Source organism: Drosophila busckii, unplaced genomic scaffold (assembly GCF_011750605.1).
Source record: "Drosophila busckii strain San Diego stock center, stock number 13000-0081.31 unplaced genomic scaffold, ASM1175060v1 hic_scaffold_54, whole genome shotgun sequence".
Taxonomy (NCBI): Eukaryota; Metazoa; Arthropoda; class Insecta; order Diptera; family Drosophilidae; genus Drosophila; species Drosophila busckii.
Window position 1 is genome coordinate 15906 of NW_022872764.1, and position 27015 is coordinate 42920.

The 27015-nt window shown below is 42.1% G+C and overlaps 10 protein-coding genes across 12 annotated transcripts; 5 read left to right on the top strand and 5 right to left on the bottom strand.

The window, feature by feature from the left end:
* Window positions 1-48: 48 nt before the first annotated feature.
* LOC108607440 (probable multidrug resistance-associated protein lethal(2)03659) lies at window positions 49-4972 on the bottom strand. The gene is made up of 6 exons (XM_017998271.2): window positions 4824-4972; window positions 4129-4377; window positions 2136-4061; window positions 874-2077; window positions 399-815; window positions 49-335 (listed from the first exon to the last, which is right to left on the bottom strand). The coding sequence occupies exons 1-6, from the start codon at window positions 4892-4894 to the stop codon at window positions 288-290; spliced, it is 3915 nt and encodes a 1304-aa protein (XP_017853760.2). The 5' UTR covers window positions 4895-4972; the 3' UTR covers window positions 49-287.
* A 582-nt stretch (window positions 4973-5554) lies between these two features.
* LOC108607439 (probable multidrug resistance-associated protein lethal(2)03659) lies at window positions 5555-11914 on the bottom strand. Its single transcript, XM_017998268.2, is given in 9 exon segments — window positions 5555-5852; window positions 5914-6359; window positions 6362-7105; window positions 7162-7730; window positions 7793-9423; window positions 9483-10012; window positions 10486-10571; window positions 10640-10733; window positions 11774-11914. Coding segments are annotated over 8 exon segments (4125 nt in total). The 5' UTR covers window positions 10717-10733; window positions 11774-11914; the 3' UTR covers window positions 5555-5810.
* A 532-nt stretch (window positions 11915-12446) lies between these two features.
* LOC108607997 (40S ribosomal protein S13) lies at window positions 12447-13364 on the bottom strand. Its single transcript, XM_017999158.2, has 3 exons — window positions 13260-13364; window positions 12909-13036; window positions 12447-12839 (listed from the first exon to the last, which is right to left on the bottom strand). The coding sequence occupies exons 1-3, from the start codon at window positions 13280-13282 to the stop codon at window positions 12535-12537; spliced, it is 456 nt and encodes a 151-aa protein (XP_017854647.1). The 5' UTR covers window positions 13283-13364; the 3' UTR covers window positions 12447-12534.
* A 72-nt stretch (window positions 13365-13436) lies between these two features.
* Window positions 13437-14202, top strand: LOC108607996 (COP9 signalosome complex subunit 8). Its single transcript, XM_017999157.2, has 3 exons — window positions 13437-13578; window positions 13638-13702; window positions 13760-14202. Exons 1-3 carry the CDS (start codon window positions 13522-13524, stop codon window positions 14181-14183), a joined length of 546 nt encoding a protein of 181 aa, XP_017854646.1. The 5' UTR covers window positions 13437-13521; the 3' UTR covers window positions 14184-14202.
* Window positions 14203-14336: 134 nt separating this feature from the next.
* Window positions 14337-17832, top strand: LOC108607994 (serine/threonine-protein phosphatase PP2A 65 kDa regulatory subunit). 3 transcript variants are annotated; one of them, XM_017999153.2, is made up of 8 exons: window positions 14337-14656; window positions 14911-15064; window positions 15114-15607; window positions 15667-16146; window positions 16205-16490; window positions 16569-16841; window positions 16931-17113; window positions 17512-17832. In XM_017999153.2, the coding sequence occupies exons 1-8, from the start codon at window positions 14573-14575 to the stop codon at window positions 17535-17537; spliced, it is 1980 nt and encodes a 659-aa protein (XP_017854642.1). In that variant the 5' UTR covers window positions 14337-14572; the 3' UTR covers window positions 17538-17832. The 3 variants fall into 3 exon arrangements, with proteins under 3 accessions (XP_017854642.1, XP_017854643.1, XP_017854641.1); XM_017999154.2 differs by lacking the exons at window positions 16931-17113; window positions 17512-17832 and adding an exon at window positions 17412-17455; XM_017999152.2 differs by lacking the exon at window positions 17512-17832 and having other exon boundaries at window positions 16931-17381.
* Window positions 17833-18723: 891 nt separating this feature from the next.
* Window positions 18724-21295, top strand: LOC108607995 (inactive pancreatic lipase-related protein 1). Its single transcript, XM_017999156.2, has 6 exons — window positions 18724-18753; window positions 19895-19928; window positions 20059-20125; window positions 20185-20592; window positions 20663-21049; window positions 21104-21295. The coding sequence occupies exons 2-6, from the start codon at window positions 19901-19903 to the stop codon at window positions 21243-21245; spliced, it is 1032 nt and encodes a 343-aa protein (XP_017854645.2). The 5' UTR covers window positions 18724-18753; window positions 19895-19900; the 3' UTR covers window positions 21246-21295.
* Window positions 21296-21503: 208 nt separating this feature from the next.
* LOC108602368 (WD repeat-containing protein 82) lies at window positions 21504-22572 on the top strand. Its single transcript, XM_017984502.1, has one exon. The coding sequence runs from the start codon at window positions 21534-21536 to the stop codon at window positions 22518-22520; it is 987 nt and encodes a 328-aa protein (XP_017839991.1). The 5' UTR covers window positions 21504-21533; the 3' UTR covers window positions 22521-22572.
* Window positions 22573-22583: 11 nt separating this feature from the next.
* LOC108594964 (mitochondrial ribosome-associated GTPase 2) lies at window positions 22584-23843 on the bottom strand. Its single transcript, XM_017984501.2, has 2 exons — window positions 23665-23843; window positions 22584-23610 (listed from the first exon to the last, which is right to left on the bottom strand). Exons 1-2 carry the CDS (start codon window positions 23785-23787, stop codon window positions 22600-22602), a joined length of 1134 nt encoding a protein of 377 aa, XP_017839990.2. The 5' UTR covers window positions 23788-23843; the 3' UTR covers window positions 22584-22599.
* A 103-nt stretch (window positions 23844-23946) lies between these two features.
* LOC108607596 (haloacid dehalogenase-like hydrolase domain-containing protein 2) lies at window positions 23947-24943 on the top strand. The gene is made up of 4 exons (XM_017998538.2): window positions 23947-24073; window positions 24130-24426; window positions 24481-24700; window positions 24756-24943. The coding sequence occupies exons 1-4, from the start codon at window positions 23955-23957 to the stop codon at window positions 24924-24926; spliced, it is 807 nt and encodes a 268-aa protein (XP_017854027.2). The 5' UTR covers window positions 23947-23954; the 3' UTR covers window positions 24927-24943.
* A 42-nt stretch (window positions 24944-24985) lies between these two features.
* On the bottom strand, window positions 24986-26981 carry LOC108607594 (alanine--tRNA ligase, cytoplasmic). Its single transcript, XM_033294859.1, has one exon. It carries the CDS (start codon window positions 26869-26871, stop codon window positions 25078-25080), a length of 1794 nt encoding a protein of 597 aa, XP_033150750.1. The 5' UTR covers window positions 26872-26981; the 3' UTR covers window positions 24986-25077.
* Between the last annotated feature and the right edge of the window lie 34 nt (window positions 26982-27015).

The window sequence follows — 27015 nt, forward strand, 5'->3', positions numbered from 1 at the left end:
TAATAAAAATTATTAAAAAAAAATCACGTTTTCTGTCGTTTTTAATACAACTATCTATATATGCTAATGTAAAATACGAATTTATTCATCCGATCAATACATAAAGAGTAGATAGTATCAAAGTTTGCTTATTATGCGACACTATCAAACAATTTCTTAACAACATTATACATGACACTTTAATTCGTTTATAAAGACACTTTTTTCCTAAGACTGAATTTGAGTTTGATCAATTGCACTTATTAAGTACTATACTCAATTGAATTTTACAGATTTTAATAAATGAGTTAACAATAAGTAATTTCTGAGGCACTAGCTGTATTGTTTTCATAGGACTGCAAATAAAAACAAATAGATTAGCATTAATTTAACATTTTTAAAATGCATTATAAACTTACTTTTTGTGCTATTTTAAGTAAATGCTCGAAAGTAGTTTTGCCGGTCTCCATTACCATGCTATAGAAAATTTGATGTTTAGATGTTGTTAAAAGTTCATAAGGTGCACCGAATTCAACAACATGTCCAGCATCCAGCACCATAACCTTGTCCGAGTCTATAATAGTGTGCAAGCGATGAGCTATGGTGAGGACCGTACAATCCTTGAACTTATTCCTGATAGTTGTTTGTATAAGCGCGTCCGTTTGCGGATCAACATTAGCTGTGGCCTCATCCATAACCAGTATGCGATTCTCGCGGAGAATAGCACGCGCCAGGCAAATCAGCTGACGTTGCCCCACACTAAAATTGGCCCCACCTTCAGCAATATGACTGTCCAGTCCGCTTGGTAGCTCAGAAACTTCTTCCTTTAGGTGAACCTGCAAAAATGTAAGTATAAGTTGAGCAGAATATTTGTTGTATACTATAAGCACTTACGTCTTCCAAGACCTGCCATAGCTTAGTATCCGAATATTGCTCGAAAGGATCCAAGTTATAGCGTATGCTGCCAGAGAAGAGCACAGGCTCCTGAGGTATAATCGAAATTTTGCTACGCAAGTCGCGCAGTCCCAATGTTAAGGTATCTCGGCTATCGATCAGTATGGAGCCATCATTATAAGAAAGCCGGAACAGCGCATTTATAAGCGAAGATTTGCCCGCGCCTGTGCGTCCTACAATGCCAATTTTTTCACATGGCTCTATGGTAAAGTTGATAGATTTAAGAACGTACGGCGCTTGTGGATCAGGCGAATAACGCAAACTTAGATCGTCAGCTGTAATTTCTCCTCTCTCGGGCCAGTTAGGATTAGGTTGCTTGTCAGCGGGTGAATCAAAATCGCCTTCCGCTTCCAAATTGCTGTACTCTATAACGCGCTCCACTGAGGTCATGGAGTTCTCCAGTTCCGCAGATTGGCGCATGCCCCACTGCACCATGCCTGTCATGGACATGGCCTGCGTTATGGCCAAGCCAATGAGACCAGGATTTTCAGGTGGATTTAAATAACTGTTGACAATAATAATCAAGACATAAACCACACAGAATAGATCCAGATAATAGCCAAATGCACGACTCGTCGAGAGGAATGTATAATAGCCAATGGAATGGCAATCCTGGTAATGATCATACTGGGCTATTAACATTTTCTGTGCGCGCATAGCTCGAATGGTAGGCAGACCCGTCAAAGTTGCGCTAAAATGCGAGTACATGGGGGATCTAGCCACTGCCTCCAAGCGCTTCACAACAAGCGATGTGCTCAGATAAAACTCCCGCACATAATAAAAGCAAACGAACATGACCAGCGTGTTGATCAGATACCAGGGATTGGTAATACACAGCACACAGATGATGCCTGTTAAGGTGAGAAAGATCTGTATGCACTCCAGCATGACAGCGGGCAGTATTTCATCCACTTGGCCCATGTCCATGGCAAAGCGATTCAGAATGCGTCCCGAGGGATTCGTATTGAAGAAATACATGGCAGCGCGACTGATGCCGCTGAACATGGAATTATGCAGCGCCTTGGATGAGTGCATGGCGACGCTGAAGAAGAGCAAGGTGCGCAGCAATGCAAAAATAATTAGGGCGACATTGATGGCAGCAAAGATGTAAATGTCCACGGCATTAGAGGAGTTGCTCTTGACCCTGTAAAGCAAATAAAAGACAGTTAAGAATAGAATAGACAGCTGAAACTATAACTTACCAATAGGAGAGAAAATAATCGCCGGAGGAGGACATTACCTGTGTGCCAAGGCAAAGGAACATGACCAGCAGAAACATGAAGATGCCACAGCCAGCTGTAAAGTACTTTAGATACATGCTCAGACCTATATCGGCTACAGATCTAGATTCCTCTACGCGCTTAGGCGATGCTGTCGACTTGGCCGAGTTATCAGGACTGGCGCTAACACGACTTTCCACGCTGCTTTGGCGCGTCAAGGGGCCATCTTCAGTTGGCTGTGCATCCAGCTCAGGCAGCTCTTCACCAGCGCTCTTGGCCAGCAGCTGCGCAAAGTCCTGGCCACTCTTCAGCATATGCTCATAGCTGCCCATAGCTTGCACGCGTCCTTTGTCCATGATAACTATAAGATCGGCCTGCTCCAGAAACTGCAGCTGATGTGTAGCCAATATGACAAGCTGCTTGCGCAGAAAGCCGCGCATGCATTGCTCAAAGAGATGACGAGCCACATGCGCATCCACAGCGCTTAGAGGATCGTCGAGCAGATAGATATCCGCCTGGCGATAGACTGCGCGTGCTAAGCTTATGCGCGCCTTCTGTCCACCCGACAAGGAGGCGCCACGTTCGCCCACAATAGTCTTATCGCCCTGCTCAAGCAGCTCAAAGTCACGCACCAGCGCACAGTGCTTAATGACCTGATAATAGCGTAGCTTGTCCCAAGGCAGGCCAAAGAGTATATTGTCACGCACGGAGCCGCTGAAGAGCCAAGGCTCCTGCGCGGCATAGGACAGGCGACCTTGCAGGTTAAGGCTGCCCGACTCTGCAGGCAGTTCTCCTAGTATAGCTTGTATCAAACTGGATTTGCCTGAGCCCACAGGACCAATGACGGCTACCAATTGAGCTAGCTCCAGCCTTAGATTGATGTCCACCAGCACTGGCTCATGCTGCGTTGCTGCCCAGCGGGCTTGGAAGCCTTGCAACTGCACGCTCACAACATTCGAATTGCTTTGCAGCTTCTCCTGCTGCATTAGCGCTCCTAGCTCAGTCGCCTGATTATCCTGACCAGGCTCGTCCGGCAGCATGCGCAGCTGCGTCTCCTCGCGCTGCATAAACTGCGAAATGCGCTCAATTGTGACCAGCAGTTCCGCCAGCTGCGACATTCCGCTGGGAAAAAACTTGCTCACCGAACGTCGCAGCACATTGTAGAAGGCTGTAACGCAGAAGGCACGCTCCGCCGTAAGCTGTCCGCCGGCAAGCACAAACGCCAGCAAGCTGGCAAAGATGGCAATGCGTCCTAGCGTTATTTCAAATGACAGCAACACGCCACGTATGTAGTTCATCTTGCGTATGACACTCATCTCGCTGGCTCGAGCGTTGGCCACCAGCTTCTGGAACGGCTGCTCCCAGGCATACATCTTGATCACCTGTATGCCAGCTATAATCTCATTCATCATGCGCACTCTGCCGTCTGTGCGCAAAGCTGTCTGCATACGCAGCGCCGAGGTCAATCTGCTCAGATAAGTCTGGAGCGGCAGATATAGCACCAATATGGCAATGCCCACAAGCGAGGCGGCGCCTATTTGCTCATAAAGAAAATACGATGCCAGCAGCAGCTCCAGCGGCGCTAGCCATAGAAAATGCAAGTGTATAAGCCCACGATCAAAGCGTCCCAGATCATTGGACAGCAAATTGACCACCTGACCCGTTGTTGTGCCGCCTAAGGCGCTGTGGCTCAAGCGCAACGCTTTGCGATAAATGGCACATCCTACGGCGACTCTAAGCTTCATTGCCAAGTGCATCAAGCCCATCATAAAGGGATGCATGAACAGCACGCTCGCTATTGTGCAGATTATCAGGCCAGCGGCATAGAGCTGCGCACTAAAGCTGTTCCCATTGCCATTCTCTGTAAATTCCGATATGAGTCCAGCCAGCAAAAGTGGTAAAGTTGCTCTACACAGAATTTAAATTTGTCAGCAATTAGAATTAGGTGAAACCATAAATTAAATTTGAAACTTACCTGGTACCCAATTCTAAAAATGCAAGCACAATCCCCGATACGACTAAATGCCAACCGAATACTTTTAGTAGAACCTTTAAAAGACTTGTGCGCTTCTTGCCTTTCACTCTGTTAGCCTTTACTTCCTTTTCCCAAGCCTTAAACAATTTCTCTCCCAGAGTGTCTGCTTTATGTTCTTTAAGTACATCATAAAGATCGTTTGGTTCCAATGTTTTCTTTCGTCCCTTTATAAGCACTGGGAATGCAAAGCTATAAAATAAAAACAATAATTGCACAAATATTTCATTTTACCGAAGCAAGAGTATTGAGTTTTGAATTAAGACCGGCTTAAAGTAAAGCTGCTCAAGGCTGCATATCAGGTTTGTTTATCTAGCAAACAGTTGCACATGGAGTCGTATACGCAACCTAACAACTTCTTATTTTAAAATATTTCAGTGTAATTAGAATCTGCAATTTCATTGTATATTTTCATTTTATCAAACGTGAAAAGGACTTGTTGGCAGTAGAACAAATAAAAGGTAGTCAGATTCAAATGTTAATGTTGTACAAATAGTAGCAGAAACAAATTGTATATTATCTTATCTCTGCAAATAGATAGAACATGTGTACTTGACGGAAGATACAATTTTGATTTGTGTAACATGTCTTAACATTAAGACCTTTATCACACATTTTGAAGATAAAAAAAAACTTACCAAAACATAAGCGCAGAAAAAACATTTGCATCTTCTCGTGGATTTGGCGCTAACTTAGCTTTTGGCATCATGTAAATTTTAAATTTTATTTATAAGCACTAAATATTTATTAAGCATAACAAACTTTTTAGCTTTTTATAAATTCACAACAACTTGTTACACCAAAATTTTTGCACTGATAACAATATGTAATAGTTACAAATGTAACTATAGCTGACACTCGAATAAACGTTTATCCATGCATTACGTATTTTGATAAGACACTTAATAAACAATTCACAATTTCATCATAACAAACGTTTAAGTTCATAATATGAACTTGCTCTAATAAAAAAACAAGTTCTATGTATAAATACAAAAAATTGCGAAACCTCTAAGTTGTCTAAATGTTTAAGAGCAGCGGACAGACAAGTTCCGCACAAGCGACGAAGAGAACTAAACTTTATTGGGCTTCAATCTTTTCTTATCACTGCCCGGTCAGCTGTTTTATTTGTTGACCACAAACAGGGTTACCACCGAGCCCAGTGGGCGGGTTTGCCAAATAGTTTGCGCACATTCAAATTTGAATAACTTAAGTCAAACGCATAAACATAAAAATATGTTAATACTCAAAAGAAATATAATTGTGAAGAACATTTTTATGGAGCTCAAGCATATAATCGAATATTATCCTTCCATGTATCCCATTAAATTAAATGTGAAATTCATAAATAATTAAAACATCTTTGTTGTAAGTTGGACGCACACTTTTATTTTGTAAGGCACTAAGTTTCTTCATTTTAGGCACTTGGCATACTAACTTAACAGACATATTGTTAAACAAAATCAGTGATTAATTACATAGTTAATACATAAGAACATACAATAAGTACATATAAAAATTATGAAAATAGTTTTGTAGCATTATTTGCAAGTGGATTGAACTTATTTACATTCGAGGCCTGCAAGCCGTAATAAACTAAAACTATGCTACATTTATAGTTATCCTTACGATGATAACTGCAAAGGATTCTGCGTGGATTCAAATGCCTGAAAGTAAACAAATATTGTTAATATTTGATAGATACTATTTGAAGTACAATAAATTTACCTTCTTGGCAACTAGCAGCAGATTCTCGGAAGTAGTTTTGCCAGTTTGCTTGACCATATCGTGAAAAACGCGCGTCTCGGCGCTAGTTAGGAGCTCGTAGGGTGTACCAAACTCCACCACCTTGCCAGCATCCATGACGAGCACTTTGTCCGAGTCCATAATTGTATGCAAGCGATGAGCTATGGTGAGGACCGTACAATCCTTGAACTTATTCCTGATAGTTGTTTGTATAAGCGCGTCCGTTTGAGGATCAACATTAGCTGTGGCCTCATCCATCACCAGCACACGATTCTCGCGCAGAATAGCACGCGCTAGGCAAACCAGCTGGCGTTGACCCACACTAAAGTTGGTGCCACCTTCCGTTATCTTGCTCTGCAGTCCACTGGGCAAGTCAGCAACAATCTTTGAGCTAAAATGTCTATTAAAAATAACTAAAAATATTTGTAATACTCATCGAAGGGATCAAGATTGTAGCGCATAGTGCCAGAAAACAGCACAGGCTCCTGCGGTATAATGGAAATCTTACTGCGTAAGTCGTGCAATCCCATTTGCTGTGTATCACGCTTATCAATTAGGATAGAGCCGTCTGTATAAGAAAGTCGGAAGAGCGCATTGATCAGTGAGGATTTGCCGGCGCCTGTGCGGCCCACAATGCCAACTTTTTCGCGTGCTTTGATAACAAAGTTAAGCGATTTAAGTACATTTTCCGACTTGGGATCTGGAAAATAGCGCAGACTTAGCTCTTCGAAAGCAATCTTGCCCTGCTCTGGCCAGCTCTTCGGCGGTTTCTTGTCCGGCTCAGCTTCCAGAACGCCTTCCGGCTCTATATCCTCGTATTCCACCACACGCTCCACTGCCGTCATGGTATTCTCCAGCTCCGCCGACTGACGCATGCCCCACTGCACCATGCCGGTCATGCCCATGGCTTGGGTAATGGCCAAACCCACTTCACCGCCATTGGCAGGTGGGAAGAAGAAGAAGCTAAGCGTTATAATGCCTATATAGATCACACAGAAGCAGTCCAGCCAATAGCCAAAGGCGCGTGAAGTGCTTATGAACATATAGAAAGCGGAGCTATGCAGATCCTGATGATTATCAAACTCAGTGACCAGCACTTGTTGGGCGCCAAAAGCGCGTATCGTAGATAGTCCATTCAACGAGGCTGCCATATGCGAATAAATCGGCGAACGTGCTGTAAATTTTGAAATTTATGTAATAAATTTAATTTGATAAGCTCAACGCACTTACTGATGGCCTCCAGTCGCTTGACGTCACGCGAGGTCTTCAAATAAAATGTGCGCAGCCAATAGAAAATGATTCCAAGTAAGAAGGTGGGCAACAACAGCAAGGGATTAACCACAGCTATGACCAGCACAATGCCAAAGAGCGCTAGAAAGATCTGAATAACATCCATCATAACAGCGGGCAGTATCTCATCCACCTGACCCATATCCTTCGAGAAACGATTGAGTATGCGGCCCGAGGGATTCGTATTGAAGAAATACATGGCAGCACGTGTAATGCCTCTGAACATGGCATTGTGCAGCCGAATGGAAGCTTTCATGGCAAGGTTGAAGAACAAAAATGAGCGCGCCAGCGTCACTGCTACAGTTGTTATTGTGATTGCAGTAAAGATATAGGTGTCGAGCATTTCAGCATCAACAGGCCAGCCCAATTGATGTAGCCAAGTGACGAGTTGGGATTCCAGTGCGGGTGGTGCAACAGTTGTGCTGGTGTCGTTGGTAATAGTGTTTGCCACAAAGGTGTTGTTGTGGCTAACATTAGTACTGACCTGCTCGCTTCCTTTCTTGGCCACCCTGCAAATACATAAAATTAACATCTCACGAGTATATATATATATATAGATATGGCCACTTACCAGTAAGACAAGAAGTAGTCGCCCATTGAGGCCATTAGCTGTGACAACATGCAAAAAGCCATCATCACAAAGAAGGCAAAGAAACCACCACCAGCCTTAAAGTATTTGTTATACAAGCCCAGGCCAATGTTGCCTTGCTCCTGTGACTCCTGCACATGCATTTGTGCCGCTGCTGTAGTCTCCTCTAGGCAAGAGTCGGCCAAGGATAACAGTGACTGTTCGCTGTTGCGTCGCTGATCGCCATGTCCGCTCTGACTGCCCGAACGCGAACGTGAACGCTCATCGCCATTCTCATCACGCTCCTCAGCCAGCATGCTGGCAAAGTCCAGACCGGATTCACGCAATGATTCGTAGCTGCCCACAGCGCTAACCTGACCCTTGTCCAAGATAATCATTTGATCGGCATGCTGCAAAAACTGCAGCTGATGTGTCACAAGTATGACAATGCGATCGCGCAAATAGCCGCGCATGCATTTCTCAAACAGATGCCGCGCCACATGCGTGTCCACAGCACTCAGTGGATCGTCCAGCAGATAAATAGCCGACTCGCGATAAACTGCACGCGCTAAGCTAATGCGCGCCTTTTGGCCACCAGACAGAGAGGCGCCGCGTTCGCCCACAATCGTCTTGTCGCCGTAGGGCAACAGCTCAAAATCGCGCTCCAGCGCACAGTTCTTGACCACCAAGCCATAACGCCGCTTATCCATGGGCTGTCCAAAAAGTATATTCTGCCGCACAGTGCCAGTGAAGAGCCAAGGCTCCTGCGAGGCATAGGACACGCTGCCATTGACACGTATCTCGCCGGACTCAGCGCGTAGCTCACCCAGAATAGCTTGTATTAAGCTCGATTTGCCAGCGCCCGTACGTCCTACAATGCCCAACAAGGTGCCAGGCTGCACGCGCAGATTAACGCCATTGAGTGTATAATCCGGTGAGTTGACATCCCATTTAGCCTTAAGATTGCTTATAGATATCTTCGCCTCCGACAGTATGGCATTCTCATTGATTTGCGGCAGCGCCGTAGGCGTCAACAGTTTCTCCTCAGCCTCATCGCTCTTTAAGCTTTCTATATGCGAATGCACTGTGGTGAGCTGGCTGCCAGTAGCTGACAAGGACTTATCCAGCGATTTATCACCCACATCGGTTTCCTCATACAGCAAATACTTTTGCACGCGCTTTATAGAGATCATAGCCTCGGCCATTTGGGAGATGCCTTGCGGAAAGAACACGGTCATGGTAGTGCGCAATATGTTGTAATAGGCTGTGATAACAAAGGCCACTTCGGGCGTGAGAAACGCGCCCAACAGCACATAGCCCACCAGACTCAGAAAGATGGAGACGCGGGTGAGAAATACTATAAACGATAATAGTATGCCGCGTATATAGCTCACATGTCTGATGGCATTGATTTCCTTTTTACGTGCAAACTCCACAAGCTGCTCGAATGGTATCTCCCAGGCATACATTTTGATCACCTGTATGCCAGCGATAATTTCGTTCATCATTCGAACACGTTCATCTGTGCGCAACGCTGTGCGTAGTCGCAGCTGTGAGGTCTTCTTGCCCAGCCAGCCCTGGAGCGGAATAAACAGCAACATAAATGCTACGCCAAACACAGCAGCAATGCCAATCTGCAAGCAAATTTAAGACTTTAGCATAGGACGCGTATCAAGTATTTGATGCTACTCACTTCCAAATACATGAGGTATGTTATAAACAGCGTCTCCAAGGGTCCAACCCACAGGTAATGCACAAATATCGTAGCCAAGTCCAGTCTGCCCACATCATTCGACATGAGATTCACTATATGTCCAGCTGTCGTATCACCCAGCGCAGTTTTGCTCAATTTCAAGGACTTGCGATAAATAATGCTGCATAGGCCCACTCGCATTTTCATGCCCACATGCATTGTGCCCAGCATATATGGATGCATTATGATCACATTCAAGGCGCTGCATGCCACAACTCCTGCGGCATAATAGTAGGCAGACTCCACGCCGCCAGTGCCATGTGTGAAATAGGCAATGAGCTTTAATAGACACAGCGGCTGCAGTGTGCGCAGACCCAGCTCCAGCACAAACAGCACTAGTCCAAGTAAAGCAAAGTACCAGCCAAAGACTCGCCAGAGCGCACGCAGCAGTTTCGGTTCCTTCTTGGCATTCTTTTGTTTCTTGTCCAATTCCAACTCCCAGGCAGCACTTAATTTATCACCAAGAGTTGCTGCAATATACAAAGTTATATAAGTTGAATTTGTAATTTCAAATTTGAAAACAGCATGCATAGATTCGGGGCTCTCGTATATACATTCTTTATCACACAATATACTAATATTAACAATTTAATGTGGGTCAAATTTCCAGATAGATAAGCTGCACTTATCAACAAAAAGACACCAGTATTTTTTTAAAAGTCACTGACCGAATTGGCACTGCAATATAAAATATAGTATAAGCTCTGTTGATTGTAATAATATTGTCAGTTCTACAGTAGATTAAAGAATTCTTTTCTCCGAGCCAGAGATTCGAACATCAACAAGTTAAATTGCCTTCAATTGATTTTTGTTATTTTTTGTGGTGAAATGTCAATTCAATGAAAACAATTGTATAAAAGGCACTTGTATATATGCATTACTGTATGTTATATATTCCTAGGAACTAGCCCTTATTATTTTGATTATTTTAAAAATGAATCACCTGACTTATGTTCCTTCAAAGCTTTATAGAGATCGGTGGTTTCCAGCATTCGTTTGCGTCCCTTTAAAAATGTGGGTAACGTATACCTAAAATAAATTAAAATTGTAAATGTTTATTTTATTATTTAATATATTGCATTTGCTTAAAAACTTACCAAAAACATGCTGCTGATATAAAATTGGTGTTCTCTCGCGGATTCTCCGGTAAATCCGCTGTTTTAATGGACTGCATGCTCGCTAAAAAAATAACTTAGATAAAGAATTTCGCAAATGTTATCTATCGTATTTCACAATGTTTGATTGTTGTTATTTTATCGAATTTAATTCCAAGAGGGGCACCTAATTATGATTATTTTATTGTGCAACATCATTCTATTTTAATTTGATTTTCGTCGTTAGAATAACAGTTCTAAGCTTTGCACATTCAGGAAGTAGAAATAAATCAAGTCAGTTTACGAACTAGTTAGCCCCCGCTATAATTATTTAAGAAAAAGTTGAATTTTTCAAAGTGCAGCTTTTACCCGAATGCCAAAGCAAAACTCTTATACAACTTACATTGAACGGTAAATGTACAGTGCTCAAGGCTTCAGAGGCAAACGTATAAAATGGATAAATAACAGTTGTTTGCATACGTGCATACATAATTAATAAATACATTTATACAATGCCGGCAAATGTGCAACTATGGCAACAAATACAAGAAACTTCTGTTTGTGTATACATATTTCGTTAAAAGACGCATACACTCATGCACAGCCAATTATGTTTGCGTGATTCACTGAGAAGATAGAAATTCAATAACGCCATTAAGCAGTAAGCAAACAGACACACACACATACAATGTACCATAGATCAATGTCAGCAAACAAACACAGTCACAAAAATTAAACTCTCGATTTTACTAAAAACTGCACATTACATACACAAACGTGTTGTATGTATGATGTATGTACATACAAACATACTGGCAAAAAGAACACGCGGACGGTTTTAATATTAAAAGAAATTGTTGGCAATGTATGTTTGTGTGCGTGCATTTTCCGTTCAAATATCTTATCTTTTGGGCACCTCTAAATATCTGCTATACGCATTAGTTAATCGCATAACTAAATCATACATTTATGTTCATTCACCTGTTGTAAATTACTATTATTCTGTATAGAAACAGCGCTAAATTTTTGTTGCAATTATCTAATCACATTCTCAAGCATGTGAAACATACGCTTCATACAATTTAAGTTAATTAAATCTCTGTGTAATGAGTGCGCTTAAAATTTAACTTTACATACATTTCTGTGTAATTCGCAAAACGTTCAATACAAGTTGAATAGCATTCTTTCTTTTATTTGTTTTATATTTTGTGGGAACGCAATTATCGAACGAGTCACGAAACAAGCGAACAGCAACCGAAACAAAATAAAAATGAACCGTCTGCCTGAAAGGGCAGCATACTACTAACAAACAGCTGGGGCTTTTTGCTTTGGCGCTGCTTGCGGCTATACAGTTATTTATTACAACTGCGTACTTATATATATATATGTGTGTGTGTGTATGTTCGCAGTACATTTGCTGGCGCCCAAACTCATATAGCAAGTGATGTTGAGCTAAGCTTATCAGGATAAATGTTTTAAAAAGAAAGCTTTAATTTCACATTGCTTCTGCTGCGACAAGCAATTTGGCATCAATCAACAAGTTGGCATCGGACACATTAGACGCCTCCATAAATTACAGAATTTCCCTCAATTAGCAAATAAGAAATTTAAATCAAATCATTGTCTTTTTGCAACGGAGCTAACGAATGTTGACAAACAAAATTAATTAAACCTGTTTCACCCACAATGACACACTTTAGACCAACTCCTAAACCATTTCTTTTAGTAACAAAGCTCTTAAGCAATCCCCAAATGTTGATAAACACATAAGATTTCACACACAAACGCAAAGTTTATTGACCACATTCTGTATGCTGGATGTTTATAAAATTTTTTAGTTTTTATTCTCTATTGTGATCCTACATTAAAAATGTATTCACTCACATATTAAAGAAAACTTAGGCAACAAGAGCTGAGGCGGTGCTCGATTCGTATTTCCAGTTGGGGGCCAACACGCTCTTTGTCTTGTAGTAGCGAGCCAGACGGTGGATTCTCGATTCGACCAGAATCAGACGGAATTTGCCATCCTTATCCTTACGGTTGCGCTCCAAATGCTTGCGGATGGCAACAGCCTTCTTGATCATGTGGTATAAATCCTCGGGAATGTCGGGCTTCAGACCAACGGATTTCATGATGCGCAGAATCTTGTTGCCATTGACAAAGCGCACTTGGGCAACACCATGCGAATCACGCAGGATAATACCTATAAACAAACGCAGTAAGAACTTTGTTAACATAACCTCAAAATACGAATGTACACAACAACACGTACCAATTTTGGAGGGAGTCAGACCCTTCTTGCCCAGCTTCTTGATCTGGTCCTTGACATCCTCGGCATTCAGTTTCAGCCAGGATGGCACAGTGCGTCTGTAGGGCAGAGCTGATTGGGAAATACCCTTGCTGCAAAGAAACCATGTTAAAATTGCAAGCGAATGACAGCGAGAAGAAGAAGAGCATGCGTATTCATTTGTAACATGTGCTTGCCGTTGTGGCCAAATTAAACACTCAAAATCAGGGAAATGCACGCAAAATCAATGCAATCATTGTGTGCTATCGATGTAGCGCATCTGTCAGGCACATCTTACAACAATACTAGCTATTTTGTACGTTTAATTTAAATTACCCAGGAGCGTGCATACGACCCATGTTGTTAGCAGCTTAATTTTTTACACCGAAAAGAAAGTGGAGAGTTGTTGCGCAGCCACACTGAATAAAAACTCTACAAAAATGCAGAGTTGCTTTGACAATGCCGGTGAAACAGAATTGCTCCTCCCTTAACAGCGTATACTCATTACTTAACAGTCTCGCTAAGCAGAGGTATCGTTCTACAAATTGTGCAAAATATATTATTGCTCTTTGTTACTAAATTGTTTAAAATACCCAAAATGCAAGTTGATAAATACAGTGCATCGTTAAGCACACTTGAGAGCGAGGAGTTAGAGGTAAATATTTGAGGCAGCAAAACAACAAGTAGAATATCCGAAATGAAACGTATTTACAGAGCACGGCACTAAGTGCAGATGTTTACTTGCGGCTGCTAGCGATTTATCTATACGAAAATAAACTGTAAGTAAAAATCTTTAATCCTTATTCTGTTCTGATTGAATAAATTGCCATTTTCAGTGCTAATGCCAAGTTGCTGTGGATGCGCATACCCAATAATCTTAAGGAGCAGAGCAAAGAGCTAGTCCAACTTAATCAATTAAATCTAGCTCTTCAGCATAACAGATTTGCTGATTTTTTCAAGCATATAAGGTACGATTGGTCCGCGGACATTAGGCCTATTATTGATGATCTGCTGTGCAAGCAACGTGAGGAGCTTTTTACCCTAACTGCGAGTGCTTATGTATCGATTTATGAACAAAATCTTATGGAAATGGCCCAGATGTCAGCAGAGGAGCTTCAGCTTTATACTGCGGACTGGACGCGCGAAAGAGATGGAGACCGTCCTATTCTGTTGCCAAAGGTTAAGGAAGCAGCACCACGCTTAGCCAACGATGATCAATTACTCAAGCTAACGGAATTCGTGTCCTTTTTAGAAAACTAAGCCATAATAAATACGCATAGAGTACTTTTAATATTGCGGCATTTGTCTGTTAAGTTGGGAGGTGGAGCTTTACAGCACTGCGCGCTCAACAGTTGCGGCGGTCGATACTGTTCGCCCAAAAAGTATCGAGTGGTCTCGTTCTTGTCTCGTTGTGTCATTTAGAAGGAAAAGATTTTTGCACGGCAACGACATCGCATTTTCACTGGAAAATCAATCAGGATAACTATATTTAATCGTGGACATTTTAACAGATTGCATTATTTATAGTGCGCAAGCATTTAATTCAACTGTGAAACATTTGCAGTCATATTGTAAATTGTAATTTTTGTCAGCAAGTACCAAATAATAAACGATTTTCTGTAAGTGTGTGTGTGTGAGCAACGAAAAAAATGGCAGCGAGCGACAAGTCTGTCGATGATTCTCTTTATCCCATTGCGGTATTAATTGATGAATTGAAAAATGAAGATGTGCAGGTTAGTAAAAACTAAACAATAATATTATATTATTATCCAAGCAAAAGTGTGTATTGAGTGCAAAATGCGTATACATTCCTACATATCTATGTACATAAGTATGTGTGTGCGTGTGTGTATTTTGCGTGTATAGATATGCGTCATTGTGTGAATAGCAATCTACGCGAGTGTGTATATGTTGCAGATTAATAGGAATGTTTAGTGTTTTGTTGTATATAAAATAAATATGTATAATAATTGACTGGGCTTTACAGTTGCGCCTAAACTCCATCAAAAAGCTATCGACCATTGCGCTAGCTTTAGGCGAGGAGCGCACACGGTCGGAGCTCATACCGTTCCTAACTGAGACCATATATGATGAGGATGAAGTGCTGCTAGCCTTGGCCGATCAATTGGGCAATTTCACAAGTGAGTGCAAACTTAAGTCTGTAAGTCTTGAACTAATAGTTTTGTACAGGTCTGGTGGGTGGACCGGAGTTTGCGATGTACTTGCTGCCGCCGCTAGAGAGCTTGGCCACAGTCGAGGAGACCGTAGTGCGTGACAAGGCTGTCGAATCTCTGCGCACAGTTGCTGCTGAGCATAGTGCATTGGATTTGGAAATACATGTCGTGCCAACGCTGCAGCGTTTGGTCTCTGGCGATTGGTTTACCTCGCGCACATCTGCCTGTGGTCTGTTCTCAGTCTGCTATCCACGCGTCACACAGCCGGTCAAGGCTGAGCTGCGCGCCAATTTCCGTAAATTGTGCCAGGATGAAACGCCAATGGTGCGACGCGCGGCAGCTAATAAGCTCGGCGAGTTCGCCAAGGTGGTCGAGACAGAGTATCTCAAGTCGGATCTGATACCCAACTTTGTGCAGCTGGCTCAGGATGATCAGGACTCTGTGCGTCTGCTGGCTGTGGAGGCGTGCGTTAGTATAGCACAGTTGCTGCCACAGGATGATGTCGAGCATGTAAGTTACTCAGCTTTCTTTGCTTCCAACATTGTTATTAATATTTAATATTTTCATAGTTGGTGCTGCCAACGCTGCGTCAGTGCGCCAGCGATTCATCATGGCGTGTGCGCTATATGGTCGCCGAGAAGTTTGTTGATCTGCAAAAGGCGGTTGGTCCTGAAATCACACGCGTTGATCTAGTGCCCGCTTTCCAATACTTGCTTAAGGATGCCGAGGCCGAGGTGCGCGCTGCTGTGGCGACCAAAGTCAAGGACTTCTGCGCCAATCTGGACAAGGCAAATCAAGTGTCGATCATACTCAGCTCGATTCTGCCCTATGTGCGTGATTTGGTCTCCGATCCCAATCCACATGTAAAATCTGCGCTAGCATCTGTCATAATGGGTCTTAGCCCAATGCTGGGCGCATACCAAACAGTTGATCAGCTTCTGCCGCTGTTCCTAATACAACTGAAGGATGAGTGCCCTGAGGTGCGCTTGAACATAATCTCCAATCTGGATTGCGTCAATGATGTGATTGGTATCCAACAGTTATCGCAGGTTAGTTTTGTTTATACAACAATTTTAAATAAATATATTTATTTTTTTCTATGATCAGTCTTTGCTGCCTGCCATTGTAGAGCTGGCTGAGGATTCCAAGTGGCGTGTGCGTTTGGCTATTATTGAATACATGCCCGCTTTGGCTGGTCAGCTGGGCCAGGAGTTCTTTGATCAGAAACTGCGCGGCCTTTGCATGGGCTGGCTGAATGATCATGTCTATGCCATACGCGAGGCTGCCACGCTCAACATGAAGAAGCTGGTCGAACAATTTGGCGCACCTTGGGCCGAACAGGCTATTATTCCCATGATCTTGGTCATGTCACGCAACAAGAACTACTTGCACAGTAAGTGACAATTGATAATTAATTATTTCCTCACCTAAGAGCTTGTACTATTCTGTAAATGTTATTGTTTGCTTATAGGAATGACCTGCCTATTCTGTCTGAATGTATTGGCCGAGGTGTGCGGCACAGATATTACCACAAAACTATTGCTGCCCACAGTCTTATTGCTTGCCGCGGATCCAGTTGCCAATGTGCGCTTTAATGTGGCCAAAACATTGCAGAAAATTTCACCATTCTTGGAGGCAAGCGTTATCGATGCGCAAGTGAAGCCAACGTTAGATAAACTAAATGCTGATACCGATGTAGATGTGAAACATTTTGCGGCTCAAGCGATTGCGGGCATTGCAGCCGGTAAGTTTCAATGCGTAAAGCTCAGTTTGAATAGTTGAATAGTGCTAAGCAGCTAGAGTCTAAGCTTTATTTATATAACGCTTTCTTAGAACTGGAGATAAGTGTGTTTAGAACTGCCGTGCCACCGTGCATGGGCTTGAAAATCGAGGCGGCTTTGAATTCGAAGTTGGTGGTGGAACCACCGCCCATGTCAGCGGCAGCAGAATCTGGTGGTGTGCTACTTGAGCTAAATGCCAATGAGGGCAACGGCAACGGCAATGGCAATGGCAATGGTGAGGAACCGCAAATGATGCCTGTTGCTGAATGTTAGGGGATGAGTAGCCCAAACCAAAATAAAAAGAAAACCGAATCAATGTGTATAATGAATCCTCTGTTGTACTGTCTTGTAATCAGGCAAAGAATTTTTTATATCAAAATCTGAAGATATGTATATGTATGTGTGAACATTTGTGTGTTTAACATAAGCTTCTTCAATGGCCAACAAATACTAATAATGAATTGTTTTCCATATTTTCTTTGTCTTTCCCGGTGCCATCCAACTGTTGTATGTTTGAACTGTTTCATTTACAGCGTAATCAACTTCATTCATTTTTTAATTTTATTTTTAAAATGTATGTATTTGAAAAACAAAACAAAAAACGCTGGCAACAAAAATCTAATTATTGTGTAGCAACACTTAAGAACGGAAATTCATAGTTTGAGACGAGGAAGTTACGTAAAAAATTGGACCCAACAGCAGAAATAACCGAAAGAAGTCGTCCCCGAAGTCTATCAACATATTTAACATTTTTTGCAAACTGCATCGCATCATCATGCAAGCAAACAAGCAAGCAAGGAGAATACTACTTACAACATAATTATACAAATATATAATTTACCATATAAGCACATAAATTCAATGTTAAACAACAAACAAATACAAAACTCTTGTGTAGACTTTGAAATATGTATTGGTTAATCGCATCTGAATGCAAAATAAAAATTATAGTAATCCATAAAACATCTGGTGCACTTTATTTTATGATGATGTCAGCGGATTTGAATAGATGTTTATAATTATTGGAGAGCACATCATCAATATTTAGATGCTAGATGGAGCCGTAACCCTAATTAGGAAATAAGTGCAACTTATGGTAAAAGTTTACCACACTAGTATATCATATTTTTGTTTACAAGGTAACTCAACTTTACAGCTTACGAAAGATGTAATGCAATAAGCACAAAATTACATGGTCTCTGGCTTTTAGCTGTTATTATACAAATGTTTGCTGAGATCTTACTATTTACAGCTATTAACCGACAAACACTCGAGCATTTTAATGACACTTAGAGAAAATAATGACTAAAGGGTATATGAAAGTAACTCATTGCTGAAATTCTTGAGCATTTATATAAACATAGTATTTTATTTAATCTTATTGCAGCTTAAACTTGTAGATAATATATAAACTTATTTGCTATATGATTTTTAAAGAGTATGGTCTAGTCGTTGCTTACTGACAATTGCTGGCTTGTATGATAACGTACACTTGTGAGCGTTGACTGCGCTATGTCTGTGTGAGTGTTAAATGCTCTGCAGAGTACTAAAACAAGAGAGCGGTAACCCTGCGGTTTCAGTTTGGGCCACTAGCTTGTATTACTCCACGTTACTGTCGCCCAGAGAAATAACAACCTATAGAAAAATGAAAACGAAGCTTTTATTAATATAATTGGTCCACTGCAACTTCGTCCACTGCCAATGACATCCCCCAATAGCATCTGGACTATCACCAATCGAGCTATGATTGGACGAAACCGCAGGGAATCTACGGAACTGCAGGGAAGAGCTCCAAAGAGCGGCAGCATGTGTGATTGCTTGGGTTTGTTTTTGATCAAGAGCACAGATCAGTTTTGGTTGTCGACGCGCGCATAGGTTAGTAAAGTTTGCAATACAATCGAATAAAAAATTCATTGCGCGTTTGTTATGTGTGTGCTTAATTAATATTTATAAAAAATTATATGCACTGTGCTGAAGTCTAAGTGTAGTTGCCAAATAGGCAAATATTTGAGCACAATCACTTAAATTTAGACAAGTAAACTAAAAGAGAAAGCCAATAAATAATTTTCTGATGCGTAGCACATTTGTTTTTTAAACTAGTATCACTAGTGTTTACATGTATGTGTGGGTGTGTGTATATTTAAATATATGTGTAGTGCTTTAACTACTATTAAGGGCACACTTCAGAACCTGTAACTGTTAATATATAAAACAACTAGATTCTTGTTTAAACAAGTTTTCCATGTGTGTGTGTATACAAGAGTGCAGCGCAATCAATGTACAAAAGCCGGACATTTGTTAATTGCACGGATATGTATTTTTTGTCTATCGCACTTTGAGCTCAAGTGGCACGTTTTATTAAAAAGTTTCGCCGACCTGCCAGATTGGCCTACAGCATTTGTCTCTCTTTGCAACTGGTTTAATCTTTTATGATAGCGTCTAAAAGAGAATTTCGTAAGCATTACAAATGCTTAAGGAGATAGTTTAAATTTGCATAAATGAACAGTTTAAATTTTAGAGCTGCACTTGTAAAAACCATTAGTAAGTAGCACAGCTGCAATAACAATAGCTTGTATACATTTGTCATAACAAGTTTTGCTTAAACTTTTATAGATGCCTTACAGAGTACTCAACAGTCGTTGCACACATTCCATAAACATTTAGTTGTTTTATTTATGGCACAACTAGTAGTACCGTTACAAAATATACGATGTGCTTAAACAATATTCAAGTGCTTTTCACAGACTAGGAATTCGGTAGAGAATTACACACACATCGTTAAAATTATGCATGGTGACTGGAAAAGTCACCGTATTTTAATCTAATCTGAATTCTATATGAAACGCTCAAATTTAATTTGAATTGATTAATGTGATTTGCTTTTATGGCTTTCGACTTAGTTTGCATTAATCAGAGCACGCGAGTTGAAGTGCATTTGAATTTTTTGAGATATAAATTAATATCAAGTATATAGCTGTACTTGAGATATTATAATACATAATTAATTGTTTTACAGGTTAAAATGCACAAGGCGGTTAAAAATAAATCTAGTAAGTGTTGCGAACTTAAATTTAAATATGCATTTTTTTAATTACGCACAAAGTCGTATGAATCATTCATTAATCTATTAGTGAGTAAGCAAATGCATAACACTTAATTATTTTAATTTCTAATATTCAGGATTGCTTTGTTGCCTTAAAGATTCCAAGGCAGATCTAACAACAGCGAAATTTATACTTTATTATGGGTGCGTATCCAATTATCTAATTATGTCGTCCACACAACTTGAAGTTTGACCTTCTTTAGGCCTAGTGTAGCTGATAGCGATATCTATGATCTGCATGACTCAAAGAGCCTATTGGAAGACGAGCATTTAGACTTAAAGAAGAATACGGTGTTGTACTTACACGGCTATCTGGAAGATCCCGATGTGGAGAGCATACATGTTATTGCCGAGGCTTATTTGGAACGCAACGATACAAATCTGATTGTACTCGACTGGGGAGAATTAGCGGATGGCAATTATATATTCGATGCAGTGGTAAATGCCAAACAGTTGGGGCCCGAACTAGCAAAAGTGCTGCTGGAAATGTTTGATCATGGTTTGGATATTGAGAAATTGCATATTGTGGGACATTCTCTGGGCGGACAGATGGCTGGGATTATAGGACGCGAGATAATAAAGCGCACTAAGGGCGAGAAGAAAATTAAAAGGTGAGCTGCAACGAATTATATAGAAACTAATAATACTTTAGTCATACTCACTTACATATATTTCATTTAGAATTTCTGCATTGGATCCGGCATTTCCGCTATTTTACCTTACCGCTGGCTTGGGATCGCATTTAAATAAGCGCGATGCCGAATTTGTCGATGTCATACATACAGATGCTTGGCTTTATGGCGCACCCAGTAGCACAGGCACGGCGGACTTCTGGCCAAATGGTGGCAAGACTTTACAACCGGGTTGTCCAAAACGGAATTATAAGATGTTAAGTGACAATGATCTATCAAGTCATCGCCGCAGCTGGTGGTATTGGGCTGAGAGCGTGTCTGATCGTTTTCCGATACAATTCGAAGCTGTGCCTTGCAAGAACTGGAATGACTTTAAAGACAAAAAATACGATGAGACTTTTACACCCGTAGTTATGGGTCATCATTGTCCCACAAAGTAAGTTAAAGCAGCAGCTTATGTTATATATATTTCATTCAATGTTATTTTTAGTCTGCGCGGCGACTTTTACTTACAAACCAATGGTGCAACACCTTTTGCTCGCGGCAAGGAAGGCACTGTTTACGTGGATCCTAAAGATCTGTTAGGTACACATATCTATGAGATACAGGCATCTACCACGAAATTGGACTAATGAATTTATCTATTGAATAAAATATGAATTGTTGCTTGCTTTTGTTAACCGAAACCTACAACTTTTATTTAAACAAAATTGTTTAAGTTGCCGCTTGCACTTTTGTTTTCTGTATAACGGTTGAAAGTGAACATAATATAAAACTGTTAATAACAGATGATATCGATATTTAGAGTATCAGCTTAACAGCTGGATGTGATCTATCGATTGTTTTAGCAACACTTTAGTTGGCTCAGCTCTAGTTAGCATCGTGAAACAAATTGTAACTAAACAAAAATAATACAATTAATGAAGGAATTTCTGAAGCCGTATGATAAAATGAAAGTTAAGTTGGTTGATTCTGTTGTTCGCAGCTTTAAGGTTGCAAAAATATTTCGCGAGAATACCGACAAAATCAACGCGATTGATTTTGCGCCAAACGGTGAGCATTTGATTTCCTGCAGCGAGGATGATCAAATTGTTATTTACGATTGCGAAAAGGGCACCCAGTCCCGCACAGTCAACTCGAAGAAGTACGGCGTGGATCTGATACACTTTACGCATGCAAATAATACGGCTATACATAGTTCCACCAAAGTAGACGATACTATAAGATATTTGAGTCTGCACGACAACAAATACTTGCGGTACTTTCCCGGCCACACCAAGAAGGTAATTTCGCTCTGCATTTCGCCAGTTGAGGATACATTTTTGTCCGGCTCTTTGGATAAAACACTGCGACTGTGGGACTTGCGCTCACCCAATTGCCAGGGCTTGATGCATCTCTCCGGGCGACCCATTGCCGCCTACGATCCAGAAGGCCTTATCTTTGCTGCCGGCGTTAACTCGGAGAGTATTAAACTCTACGATTTGCGTTCCTTTGACAAGGGACCATTTGTAACATTCAAGCTAAATCAGGAAAAGGAATGTGACTGGACCGGCTTAAAATTCTCACGGGATGGCAAAACCATACTGATTAGCACAAATGGTTCGGTTATACGATTAGTGGACGCCTTCCATGGCACCCCGCTGCAGACTTTTACGGGCTATCCCAACAACAAAGGCATCTCCATTGAAGCCAGCTTCAGTCCCGACTCTCAATTCATTTTCTCTGGCAGTACCGATGGTCGTGTACACATTTGGAATGCCGACACTGGCAATAAGGTAACTGTGCTCAATGGTGATCACCCCGGTCCAGTGCAGTGTGTGCAGTTTAATCCTAAGTATATGATGCTAGCATCGGCCTGTACTAACATGGCATTCTGGCTTCCCACATCCGAAGAGGGTGGTGTTTAGAGTATAAGCAATAATTTGTAATTTAAGCAAATAAAATAATCGATTCTTCTCTGTGTAATAAAAATTAACTAATTTTATTTTATATATTATGTTGCTGCTGCTCGTCGGCTTTGTGTCGATCATAGGCACTGCGAATGGTACTCAGCAGTTGTGCCAGATTTTGTCCCATTTTGGCGCTAATGCCCAATATATTTGCATCCTTCAATTCTTGCTGCAGTTGCTCGTAATTCGCCGCACTTGCCTCCATGTCCATTTTGTTTGCCACCACCAACTGAGGACGCTGCGCTAGACTGCCACCAAACTGCTCCAGCTCATGCATCAGCTGTCTATATTGTTGCCAGGGCTCAGACGCGCTAGCATCTAGCACAAACAACAGCAATGTGCAGCGCTCTGCATGCTTGAGGAATTGTATGCCTAATCCCTTGTTCCGATGTGCATCTGGCACCAGACCCGGCAGATCAGCTATGGTCAGCTGCACATGATCATCATATTGCACGGTACCCAGATGCGGACGCAGTGTGGTAAATGCATATGGCGCTACTTTGGGCTTTGCGCGTGTTAAAGCATTCAAGAGTGTGCTTTTTCCCGCATTAGGAAAGCCTATAAGGCCCACCTCAGCCATGCTGCGTAGCTCCAAGACATAACTGGAATCCTCGCCAGGTGGTCCATACTCGCATACCTTGGGACTCGTCTCCCTGTCGGTTGTAAAAAAGCGATTGCCCTTGCCACCAGCGCCACCACGTGCTGCCACAAACATCAAGTCTGCCTGGGCTAGATCAGCTACTATAGCTCCTTTGGCATTGCGTATAACTGTGCCTATGGGCACTTTGATAATTGTATGCTTTGCATTCTTGCCATGACATTCTTTGGCGCTGCCAGGTGTGCCCTCAGTAGCGCGTTGCACGCTGCTAACATGATTAAAATTACGCACATCGTTGCAGGCTTGGAAGATGACATGTCCACCGTTGCCGCCGTCGCCGCCATCGGGTCCAGCGCGCTCATTGCACCACAGCTGTAGGAAGGATACACAGCCATCGCCTCCCTTGCCACCCACTGTTCTGACACGCTTTGCATCCGAAAAGTATTGAGCCTGTCATAAAACATTTGTTAATTATTATATAAATACACTTAAAGCATTGTTTACCTCCTTGCGTGTTGATTTGGATTTTTTTGGACGCAGCGCTGTGGCCAACTGACAATAGTTCACTTGATTTTGGCTTAAAACTGTGCGCCACAGAAAGCGGCTTGAGTGTGTGAATAAAACCATGTTGTTAAACCTTTTTTATTTTAATTTATTGCAATATTTTAAAACAGTTTTGCGGCACACATTGTTTTGCTGTTAGCCCACTGTTAGCCGACTGTTTACATAACAGCACAGTCGCTCCTAAAATAAATGATCGATGTTAATGTTAACTCAGCTGTTTTTGTTATTAAATGTTGCGCCGATTTTCGCAATTTAGAAAAATGCCTATAAAAGCTGCACTTATTGATCTAAGCGGCACATTGCATGTGGAGGATGAGCCAACCCCAAATGCAATAAGGGCACTGCAAAAGTAGTCTTGTAAATATATAATCTATTTATGCTTAAATTAATTGTTTGTACTTGCAGTCTTCGCGAAAGCGGCATAGCCGTTAAATTTGTAACCAACACAACTAAGGAATCCAAAAGCACTTTGCACAATCGACTGACAAAGATTGGTTTTAATCTAAATATTGAAGAAATTTATAGTTCTTTAAGTGCTGCTGTAGCATTTGTCAACGCAGAGAAGCTAAATCCATTTTATTTGCTAACAGACGATGCACGACAAGATTTTCCAGCGGAGGATAAGAGTCGACCATTGGACTCGGTTGTGGTGGGTCTGGCGCCAAATGCTTGTGATTATGAGCATATGAATAAAGCTTTTAAGTAAGTACTTAAAATATTTTTATGGAAGAGCAATAAAAATTTAAATACTTGCAGCATATTATTGCAACAAAAGACACACAAGCTAGTGGCAGTGCATCAAGGTAAATACTACAAGCGCGCAGATGGTCTAGCACTAGGTCCTGGCTGCTTTGTCAAGGGTCTGGAATATGCCACAGGCTGTGAGGCTACGGTCATAGGTAAACCAAATCCCTATTTCTTTAACAGCGCATTGCCTGCAACGCTGACTGCTGCGGAGTGTGTCATGATTGGTGATGTGAGTAAGACAACTATCTACTGTTTTCTTAAAAGCCTAAAATATATCTTTAAAGGATGCAAATGATGACATAGCTGGTGCAATGAATGTCGGCATGCACGGCGTGTTGGTGAAGACTGGAAAATTCTTACCAGCTGCATTGTCGGCCATGACCACACCCCCAACAGTGGTGCTCGATAATTTTGCCGAGGAAGTCGAGTGGATACTTTGCAAAAAGCCATGTTAAGTAAAAGACAATGTTTTGCAAATATGTAAAATTGTTTACAAATCATTTTAGTTTAATTTCATAAATAAGCAATAAATCATTTCAAATGCAGTTGGAACCGTTTTGAACAGCTCTTAAGTTAATAATAATTTCCTGTGAGTATGGGATATATTTAGGCCAACTTGGTCTTGGCAAACTGGCAGGCGAGCTGAACTATTTCATCAACACGCTCATAGTTGCTGCCCGAAGCTTGAGCGGACTCGGGTTTGCCGCCACCTTTGCCGCCTAACGCGGGTGACACATGGGCCACCCACTCATTGGCCTTCAAGCCCTTCTCCACCGCAGTCTTGGGCACCGAGCAGAGACAAAAGATCTTCTTTGAGTCCGCATCGACAGAGATGAACATGGCAGCAGCGTCGGGCAATTGCGAACGCACCTGCTTAAGCGCAGCATCTAGTGCCTTGGTATTGTTGTAAGCCTCAAGCTGCTGTACCAGCACAGTGGCTTTGGGATCAGCATCACACAAGGCCTTGGCACGCTCCACCACGGTAACGGAGACGGCAGCACGCAAAGCACGCTCCTTATCATCCAGTGTCTTCTTGAGAGACTTGAGTAAGTTGCGCATTTCATCCTTCTTCACATACGGTATGGTAGCATGCGAGATTTGTTCGGTAAGTTCAACAATTTGTTTTACATATAGCTTGGAATCCTTGCCAGCTTTGTCTGCTTCAATAGTAGCTTGAAGCTTGGCAATTTCCTGCTCAAAGGCTTCGCTCTTCTTTAGCGCCTTCAAGGCTTCGGGTCCAGTCAGGGCCACAATGCGGCGTATGCCCTTGGCTATAGCCTCCTCACTGCTTATGACGAAATCCATAATATGACCAGAGCGACGCAGATGCGTGCCGCCACAGAATTCAACAGAAGTCTGTTCACCAGCTTCGGCATCGGGTTGCTCCTCCAGCTGATCCACAGGCACGCCAAAGGAAATCACACGCACTGGATCGGGGTAGACCTCATCGAATACAGAGCGCAGTCCACGTATGCGTTTGGCCATGGCCAGTTTGGACTCCTTGGCGTAGATGGGCATATTCTTGTAGACCATATCACGCGTCAACTGCTCTGTCTTGGCAACCTGCTCAATGGTCATGGCAGCCTTGCAGTTGAAATCGAAGCGCAGCTTTTCGGGCACCACCAGCGAGCCCTTCTGCTCTGTATCCTTGCCCAGCACCTGCAGCAGGCAATGATTTAGTGCATGTGTAGCAGAATGATTCTTCATAGTCAGCCAACGACGCTCCACATCAATATGCAGCTGCACCTCATCGCCCACAGACAGATGACCTTCCACTACGCCAATATGCAATATATAACCGCCACGATTGTAGACACGATCGACAAGAAACTCGTTAGCTTCGTCGTTAACCTTGACGAGCGCACCCTGGTCATAAATTTGTCCACCGCTTTCAGCATAAAAGTTGGTCTTGTCCAGCACAATGCCTGCCTTTTGGCCGCTGCTAATTTCGTTTACGAATTGATTTTCAAAACGTAGCGCAACAATTTTGCTGGTGCACTCGCTGAAATTATAGGGGGAGTTGTGCTCATCTGACTCTGCTTCGTACTTGTATTTGAAGGAGTCGTTGCTGGGTGGCACGCCTTGTTCCTGCAGCTGTGATATGGCATGCACATCTAGATTGATTTCCTCAATTTTGCTAGCTCCCTTGCCTTGCGACAGAATATAAGAGTTCTGCTTAGCTGCATCATAGCCAGCCATATCGATCTGCATAGACTTTTCTTCTGCCATAAGCTGGGTCAAGTCCACTGGAAAGCCATAGGTATCGTAAAGACGCCAGGCAACATCGCCGGGTATGGTGGTCTGATTAGCGCCCAGCTTTTCAATGGTGCGATTGAGCAAATTGCGACCGCGAGTCAAAGTCTTAAGAAACTGCAGCTCCTCCTCGTTTATAATATCCATAATATGTTGGGGATCTTTTTTGACCTCAGGGAAAGCATCGCCCAGAAGTTCAACCACCGTGTTCACCAGGGAAGCAAAGAAACCAGGCTTGGCATTCAGCTTCTCTGTTGCATAACTAATAAGATTGGCGAATTATAGCATGAA

Excerpts from the sequence above, each read along its gene's own strand:
- LOC108607997 (XM_017999158.2), bottom strand. The coding sequence starts at position 13,282 with ATGGGTCGTATGCACGCTCCTGG. Across the intron at positions 13,037-13,259 it reads GGTCGTATGCACGCTCCTGG|CAAGGGTATTTCCCAATCAG; the intron begins GTAATTTAAATT and ends GTTTCTTTGCAG. Across the intron at positions 12,840-12,908 it reads TCTGACTCCCTCCAAAATTG|GTATTATCCTGCGTGATTCG; the intron begins GTACGTGTTGTT and ends GTTTGTTTATAG.
- LOC108607996 (XM_017999157.2), top strand. The coding sequence starts at position 13,522 with ATGCAAGTTGATAAATACAGTGCATCGTTAAGCACACTTGAGAGCGAG. Across the intron at positions 13,579-13,637 it reads TTGAGAGCGAGGAGTTAGAG|AGCACGGCACTAAGTGCAGA; the intron begins GTAAATATTTGA and ends ACGTATTTACAG. Across the intron at positions 13,703-13,759 it reads TATCTATACGAAAATAAACT|TGCTAATGCCAAGTTGCTGT; the intron begins GTAAGTAAAAAT and ends TGCCATTTTCAG.
- LOC108602368 (XM_017984502.1), top strand. The coding sequence starts at position 21,534 with ATGAAGGAATTTCTGAAGCCGTATGATAAAATGAAAGTTAAGTTGGTT.
- LOC108607440 (XM_017998271.2), bottom strand. The coding sequence starts at position 4,894 with ATGATGCCAAAAGCTAAGTTAGCGCCAAATCCACGAGAAGATGCAAAT. Across the intron at positions 4,062-4,128 it reads TTTTTAGAATTGGGTACCAG|AGCAACTTTACCACTTTTGC; the intron begins GTAAGTTTCAAA and ends AATTCTGTGTAG. Across the intron at positions 816-873 it reads TATGGCAGGTCTTGGAAGAC|GTTCACCTAAAGGAAGAAGT; the intron begins GTAAGTGCTTAT and ends ACATTTTTGCAG.
- LOC108607995 (XM_017999156.2), top strand. The coding sequence starts at position 19,901 with ATGCACAAGGCGGTTAAAAATAAATCTA. Across the intron at positions 19,929-20,058 it reads GGCGGTTAAAAATAAATCTA|GATTGCTTTGTTGCCTTAAA; the intron begins GTAAGTGTTGCG and ends TCTAATATTCAG. Across the intron at positions 21,050-21,103 it reads GGTCATCATTGTCCCACAAA|TCTGCGCGGCGACTTTTACT; the intron begins GTAAGTTAAAGC and ends TGTTATTTTTAG.
- LOC108607596 (XM_017998538.2), top strand. The coding sequence starts at position 23,955 with ATGTTGCGCCGATTTTCGCAATTTAGAAAAATGCCTATAAAAGCTGCA. Across the intron at positions 24,074-24,129 it reads GCAATAAGGGCACTGCAAAA|TCTTCGCGAAAGCGGCATAG; the intron begins GTAGTCTTGTAA and ends TTGTACTTGCAG. Across the intron at positions 24,701-24,755 it reads AGTGTGTCATGATTGGTGAT|GATGCAAATGATGACATAGC; the intron begins GTGAGTAAGACA and ends ATATCTTTAAAG.
- LOC108607994 (XM_017999152.2), top strand. The coding sequence starts at position 14,573 with ATGGCAGCGAGCGACAAGTCTGTCGATGATTCTCTTTATCCCATTGCG. Across the intron at positions 16,147-16,204 it reads GTATCCAACAGTTATCGCAG|TCTTTGCTGCCTGCCATTGT; the intron begins GTTAGTTTTGTT and ends TTCTATGATCAG. Across the intron at positions 16,491-16,568 it reads CAACAAGAACTACTTGCACA|GAATGACCTGCCTATTCTGT; the intron begins GTAAGTGACAAT and ends GTTTGCTTATAG.
- LOC108594964 (XM_017984501.2), bottom strand. The coding sequence starts at position 23,787 with ATGGTTTTATTCACACACTCAAGCCGCTTTCTGTGGCGCACAGTTTTA. Across the intron at positions 23,611-23,664 it reads CCAAATCAACACGCAAGGAG|GCTCAATACTTTTCGGATGC; the intron begins GTAAACAATGCT and ends GTTTTATGACAG.
- LOC108607594 (XM_033294859.1), bottom strand. The coding sequence starts at position 26,871 with ATGGATATTATAAACGAGGAGGAGCTGCAGTTTCTTAAGACTTTGACT.